General features: G+C 47.6%; 1 protein-coding gene across 2 annotated transcripts; it reads right to left on the bottom strand.

The window, feature by feature from the left end:
* Positions 1 to 765: 765 nt before the first annotated feature.
* Positions 766 to 7152, bottom strand: ca4a (carbonic anhydrase IV a). Of its 2 annotated transcripts, XR_003891009.1 has the most exons (10): positions 6923 to 7152; positions 4835 to 4970; positions 3619 to 3663; positions 3116 to 3280; positions 2893 to 3038; positions 2721 to 2813; positions 2587 to 2653; positions 2349 to 2512; positions 1777 to 2271; positions 766 to 1590 (listed from the first exon to the last, which is right to left on the bottom strand). XR_003891009.1 is itself a non-coding variant. In XM_029848570.1 (9 exons), exons 1-9 carry the CDS (start codon positions 6926 to 6928, stop codon positions 2092 to 2094), a joined length of 1002 nt encoding a protein of 333 aa, XP_029704430.1. In that variant the 5' UTR covers positions 6929 to 7152; the 3' UTR covers positions 766 to 2091. The 2 variants fall into 2 exon arrangements, 1 of the variants encoding a protein (XP_029704430.1); XM_029848570.1 differs by having other exon boundaries at positions 766 to 2271.
* Between the last annotated feature and the right edge of the window lie 33 nt (positions 7153 to 7185).

The following is a 7185-nucleotide window of genomic DNA, read 5'->3' as shown; positions in this document are numbered from 1 at the left end:
TTTATTACAAGACTTACAGCAGCGATTCTAAATATAAACACGAGCAAAGGTGCAAATGCCACATTTCTAGTGTGAACAGGCTAAAACCTGTTGAACACCTGTTTATATAAAAGTGCAGTTTTAGAGAAGATGTGTAAATGTGAATGTGGATGTGTTTTAGCCAGACTCCGGGTCTGTTTCTGGGGTCCTGAGGGTCTTCTTCCTGGGTGGAGGAGCTGCTGTACCAGGCAGTGATGCAGCCGCTCAGGATGGGGGTAGCTTCACCATCGGGACAGGTGGTCGGGCTGATAATGGTCCTGTCATCAGCAAACTTTATGATATTGTTGGCCACAACGTCCTGTGTGAACAGGGAATACAGAAGTGGGCCGAGCACACGGCCCTGAGGGACGCCAGCGTGGAGGCTGTGAAGTGGTGGCACCGTTTGCATGCCTGGGTCTGCTGTCAGGAAGCTCAGTGCCCAATCACAGAGGGTTGGCGGTTTGTGCACGTTGTTCCAGGGAAGGTTGTTAAAGTGTTTCTACGGCAACCAGCTTGTAGTAGCTAAAGAGGCCAAAACCAGAAGAGTTGAGTTTTACAGACTGACTCCAGAAACGAGGATGAGTCCATTAGAGAAGGATGAGGAGTTGTTAATGAGGAGCACATTCACCTGTGTGTGTGTGTGTGTGTGTGTGTGTGTGTGTGTGTGTGTGTGTGTAAACAGTCACCCAGTCAGGGGTTTTGTTGCGACAGGCTGCTAACTGACGCCATAAAAGGAGAAGAGACTCGTTTAAAAGTCATATAACATTTTATTATTTTGTTCAACTGGGACAGTTTCTCATGGCATTTTCAAGCATTCCAACCTGACGATCTCATACACGTACATGAGGGACATGAGGGAACTCCAGCTTGATGCTTCAAATGAGGCTGCGTTTAGTATAAACAGTGCAGCTCATAAATAACAGTTATAACAGTGTGCCTTATATCAATGTACACATTCCGTACATCAGTAGATATGCTTCCTGATATGGTCCTCACAGGTCTCACTAAAGTGCCCCAGCAGGTCCTCCTGGGGAGAAACTCTGCAGGGGGCCACTTCGGCGTCATCTCAGCGGCCTCACAGGTGGACGAAGGAAATCCAGGTTCGATGGGACACGGCCCCGCTCATAATAAACATGCTGCACATCCACAACATGCAGACTCATGCAAAGGACAAGGCGTCGATTAATCATGGCGAGGTGACGATCGGTGCGGCGTGTTTTGGTGCCCTCGTGCAGCAGGATGAGATGAAGCCATCGTTTCCATCTGCACTAATGCTAGCTAAAGTTAGCATCAGCTTCACCGTTAGCCTGTATTCTAGCCAGCCAGTGGGGGTTGTGACCACATCAGTTGTGCTTTGCTCCTCTGTGGAAAGGGATGTAAGATGGTGGAGTGTGTGTGTGTGTGTGTGTGTGGGGGGGGGGGGGGTGTCAGGTGTCTCAGGTGTCAGGAGCCTCTGACTCAGGAGAAGATCGACGGCAGCTGCCTACCAGCAACGCCGGAACTGACCCTCGTCATGGCCCGGGCGGCGGAAGGACCATCCGGCGCTCACCTGACCGGCTGTGCTTTCAGACTCTGAAAGAAGAGCCAAACTGCTGACTCCGTTGACCGCTGGCTTCGAAATGGAGTTGTGTGACTCGATTTTGCTATTAATAGCTCATCGCTGTCCTCGTGTCCCGGAGAGAAGGAAAAGTCACGGGCCCGGTCACCAGGCACCGCAAAAAATTAGCAAGTTGCACCAACAGCTGGGACTAAATTTACCTGACATTGAGGAGGTGGATACTGAGTCAGTGGAGTTGTTGACGTGGTGAAGATCCGGTTCCTGTTGCCACCGAGTTCACGAACCTGCTGCGGGACTAGAAACATGCACGTGCGCCGCTCCAACCCTTACAGCACCGTTCATAAGGAGTTCAGGGAACGCCTCGGTCATTTGTGTTGTAGAGGGAGCCGCCAGTGGTTGGTGACTGCACCACGACACGGTCGTCTTGGCAACCATGCAGTGGGGATGTTGTGCTGCGGAGTGAGGCAGGAACGTGCACGGCGGCGGCGTCGTGGTGCAGCAGCTGATGCTTCGGCCTAGTTGGGCTGACACAGGCCAACAGCAGCAGCTATGGCGGCCACCAGGATGGCGCTGCTGGTCAGGATCCTCGTGGCCCCGGAGTGAAAGACCTGGCGGCCGTTTAGAGGCTGCACTGGCCTGAAGGTCCCCACCATCGGCCTCCCGTCGTGGAACTTGAGCTGGGAGAACGCCCTCAGCTGCCGGCAGAGAAGGTAAACGCAGGCGTGAAGCTCTTAGTTACTGCTGCGGCCTCTCGGCGCGGCCTCATGCTAACCTGGTCGGCGCTCAGGGGGACGGGACTCTCAAACAGGGTCCAGACCACAGACTCGGTGCACTTCGGCGTGGTCAGGGAGCCCTTGTATCGATAGAAGCTGGTCAGATTCTTCTCAGGTGGGATTAATTGTGCCAGAGAGATGGAAGGCAGCGACGCGTTCCCATCTGAAAAGAGCAGAGTCACACGTGAAAGGTGGGCCGGGCCACTGAGGGAGGAAGTCCAGACCCAGGAGACCCACTGGTTGCTTTGATGCTGCTCAGAGCGGTGACGATGGGCTCGTACTTCTGGTTCCTGATGTTGGAGTGCTGAAATGATGAATACAGAGGTGACATCACAGTTCGGGGTGGTCTGCACGGCTGTCAGAGGCTCTACCTGGTAGAAGAAGCCCAGCACGGCCACTCCCTCCGGGTCGGCTAGAGCCGTCGCCAGGTCGGTGTAGTGGTGCTTCATGTGGACAATGTGGAGCTGCCAATAAGGGTTTTCAGATCAGAAGGGACCAAACACGCCCATGACTCTAACGGTCCCAGGAGAAGAGTGTGACTACCTCCATGGGGTACTGCTCCCCGTCGATGGTGTGCTCCGAGCCAGGACCTCCGTCCTTGCCCCAGTGCAGGTGAAACTGCACCGCCTTGTAACTGCTGGTCAGGCCTCCACCTGAGATGATGCTCAGGTGAGGAACGTCCACCTGAACTGGAACAGAAAGGTTTCATGTGGCACCTGGGGGGGCAGCGCTGGCTTTTTGTGGGTTCAGTGGACAAGACCCTCACCCGAGTGGCCGTTGTTCTTGATCGTCCCCCTGAAGAGCTGCTGGTAGTTGTGGAACTGGAACGCAGTCAAACGTTCGTCCTTGACGGTCTTTTTGGTCACGATGTTGATGGGCGACTGGGAGTTGCCCCCACAGTCCCCATTGGCCTGGTTCCACTGGTCTGGAGCTGAAATAAACACACTTCCTGTCTGAGATCTTTACAGCTAAATCAAATAGGATTTTGCTTCTCCTGGAGTTTTTGGTGTCTTCTAGACAAGCAGACGTTCATGGTGCTTCAGCTAAAGCACTGAACACACTCTGGAACATCTGGAGCCCATGAAACTCTAAGAAATGATCTGTCACATCCAGAGGGTCAGAATTAAGGTGCGTTTTCTGAAGATCACTTAAAAAAGACCCAGAAGTTTAAGAAAGCTCAGTAAATTTGAGCCGAAAGTGTTTGGTAGAGGTTTGCTGGAGATGCCGAAGCTTCCATTGTACAGTAACGACACACGTAACATCGCTGACCTTTGCACTGGTGGTCGCAGGAGAACTGGGACTGGTAGCACCAATCTGAAAGACAGGAGAGGGGTCAAGCTGGGCTGGAGCCACACCACCATCATTTTCTGTCTGGTGCAGGAGCACAAACAGCAGCACTGAACGACAAACACAGTTGATTATTCCAGCCAGTCCTGGGTCCTGATGCAGCCTGAGGAGAAGCAGCGGCGAGCTGGATCAGAAGACCTTTAGAACCCTTCAGAACCCCTTAGAGCCATTTAGAACCCCTTAGAGACATTTAGAGCCCCTTAGAGCCATTTAGAGCCCCTTAGAGCCATTTAGAGCCCCCGAGAGCCACTTAGAACCCTTTACAACCCGTCAGACCCCTTGAGAACCCTTTAGAGCCCCTTAGAGACATTTAGAACCCTTTACAACCCGTCAGACCCCTTGAGAACCCTTTAGAACCCTTTACTGGCTAATAGTCATGTTACGTAAACAACTTCAACACTGATTATTAACCAAACCACCATTCATACAGACGTGACATCACAGCAGCTGCTGCCAATCTGAAGGGATCTGAAGGGATCTGATGGGATCCATAGATGTTGGACCGGCTGAGACATTCACCAAGAACAGGAGAGAAACACAGAGAGCTCCACACATGAGGGTGGAGGGAAGGATTGATCGATCCATAGATGATCGATCCATAGATGATCGATTGATAGAGAGAGGTAGAGAGAGAGGGGGGTAGAGGGGGGAGAGCGCGCGGGTGAAAGAGACACATGGAAGCTTCCACATCACGCATCATTTGAAGGACGGAGCAGGTGTGTATTGTGCGTGTGCGTGAGAGAGTCGCGGAATTTTATGAGATGGGGTTCTCCCTCCCTCCTTCTCTCTCGCCCCCCCCCCCCCCACACACACACACAAACACAGGCGCGCGCGCGCACACAACGTTGCGGTTTCTGGCGTCGTCTCCCCTTCTTTCATCTATTTTTGGATTCCCAGTCATAAATAATTTTGCGGATCAATAATTGAAGCCTAATTGAACGGAGCGCAGATCAGGAGACGCAGCAGCTTCATCTTCTCACCATCTTTGTCTGGTTCCTCTCGGCGCCACGCGCAAACACGCGCGTCTCCCGCCGCTTCTCACTGTCCGATCACCAGCGAGCACATTTCCATGACGACCTGTGTGTTTCTGACCTGTCCAGCTAAGGTGTGCGTGCGTGCGTGCGCGCGTGCGCCTCACCTCCCGCCTGCAGGCTCGGAGTCCAGAGTGATGCCAGGAGCGCCGCCAGGATCAGCCGCTGCATGTTGGAGCTCCTCACACTCGACGGAGGCGAACGGGAACCACAACGATGCCTGCGTGTCAATGCGAAGAGCTCCTGCGGGGGTCACACTTATCTATCAGCAGACCCCCCCAGGAGAGGGGGAGTGGCCCCTCCCCCTGTGTGTGTGTGCGTGCGGGGGGGCTCATCCATGGCTGAGGACTCAGGATGTTGCAGAGATCTGCGACACTTTCCGGTGATTTGGCTGATTGATCGGCGGCTGAAGGGTCCCCGGACCCCTGGTGTGTGTGTGTGTGTGCGTGTGTGCGCCTGTGTGTGTGTGTCTGTGTGAGGTTGTGTGTGTGGTTGTGTGTGTGTGTGCGTGCGTGCTTATGTGTGTGTGTGCGAGCGTGTGTCTTTGTGAGTGTGGTTGTGTGTGTGTGCGTGTTTGTGTGTGCGATTGTCTGTCTTTGTGAGTGTGGTTGTGTGTGTCTGTGTGTGTGTGTGTGTATCTGTGTGTGTGCAAGCGTGTGTCTGTGTGTGTGTGTGTGTGCGCGCGCGCGCGCGCGTGACGCACATCTCTAATCTCTAACATTATCAGACCTGAACCTTTAGTAATCCACTTTTAGGGACTTTAATCTTCATATTTAACTAACCTTCATATTTAACTAGTCATATTTAAGTAATCCCTATATTTAGCTAACCTTCATATTTAACTAATCTTCATATTTAACTACATTTCATATATAACTAATCATATTTAAGTAATCCCTATATTTAGCTAACCTTCATATTTAACTAATCTTCATATTTAACTACACTTCATATTTAACTACATTTCATATATAACTAATCATATTTAAGTAATCCCTATATTTAGCTAACCTTCATATTAAACTAACCTTCATATTTAACTAATCTTCATATTTAACTACACTTCATATTTAACTACATTTCATATATAACTAATCATATTTAAGTAATCCCTATATTTAGCTAACCTTCATATTAAACTAACCTTCATATTTAACTAATCTTCATATTTAACTACACTTCATATTTAACTACATTTCATATATAACTAATCATATTTAAGTAATCCCTATATTTAGCTAACCTTCATATTAAACTAACCTTCATATTTAACTAATCTTCATATTTAACTACACTTCATATTTAACTACATTTCATATATAACTAATCATATTTAAGTAATCCCTATATTTAACTAACCTTCATATTTAACCAACCTTTAAAGTTACAGTAACTACACTTCATATTTAACTAATCATATTTAAGTAATCCCTATATTTAACTAACCTTCATATTTAACCAACCTTTATAGTTACAGTAACTAAACCTTCATATTTAACTAATCTTCCTATTTAAGTAACCTTAATATTTAACTAACCTTCATATCTAACTAAACTTCAGATTTATCTAATCCTTATATTTATCTAACCTTCATATTTAACTAATCATATTTAACTAATCTTTATAGTTTACTAACCTTCATATTAAACTAACCTTCATATTTAACTAATCTTCATATTTAACTACATTTCATATTTAACTAATCATATTTAAGTAATCCCTATATTTAACTAACCATATTTAACCAACCTTTATAGTTACAGTAACTAACCTTCATATTTAACTAATCTTCATATTTAAGTAACCTTCATATCTAACTAAACTTCAGATTTATCTAATCCTTATATTTAACTAACCTTCATATTTAACTAATCATATTTAACTAATCTTTATAGTTAACTAACCTTCATATTGAACTAATCTTTATAGTTAACTAACCTTCATATTTAACTAATCTTCATATTAAACTAATCTTTATAGTTTACCAACCTTCATATTAAACTAATCTTTATAGTTAACTAACCTTCATATTTAACTAACCTTCATATCTAACCAACCTTCATATCTAACCAACCTTTATAGTTACAGTAACTAACCTTCATATCTAACTAAACTTCATATTTATATAATCCTTATATTTAACTAACCTTCATATTTAACTAATCATATTGAACTAATCTTTATAGTTTACTAACCTTCATATTAAACTAATCTAATTTCTCGGCCGGGATTTGAAAGCATCCGTGCACCAGAGGAGCGCGCACGGACGCGCCGCTGCGCGGAGCCCGTCCAGCCGGAGACGAGGCTCCCATCTCCGCGTGGAAGGCGAGATGAGCCGCAGCCTGAATTATTGATCGTCCCGGCTGAGGGGCCCCTGAGGGGCCCCGGCGCTCGGAGGCTCCTCCTAAAATCACGGGCCAGCCGGCGCCCGTGTCCGTGCACAGATCCGTGAGCGCGT

Source organism: Takifugu rubripes, chromosome 15 (genome assembly GCF_901000725.2).
Source record: "Takifugu rubripes chromosome 15, fTakRub1.2, whole genome shotgun sequence".
In the NCBI taxonomy this organism is placed as follows: domain Eukaryota; kingdom Metazoa; phylum Chordata; class Actinopteri; order Tetraodontiformes; family Tetraodontidae; genus Takifugu; species Takifugu rubripes.
Note: the sequence above shows the minus strand (reverse complement) of the source record. Positions and strands in the feature narration are given on the sequence as shown.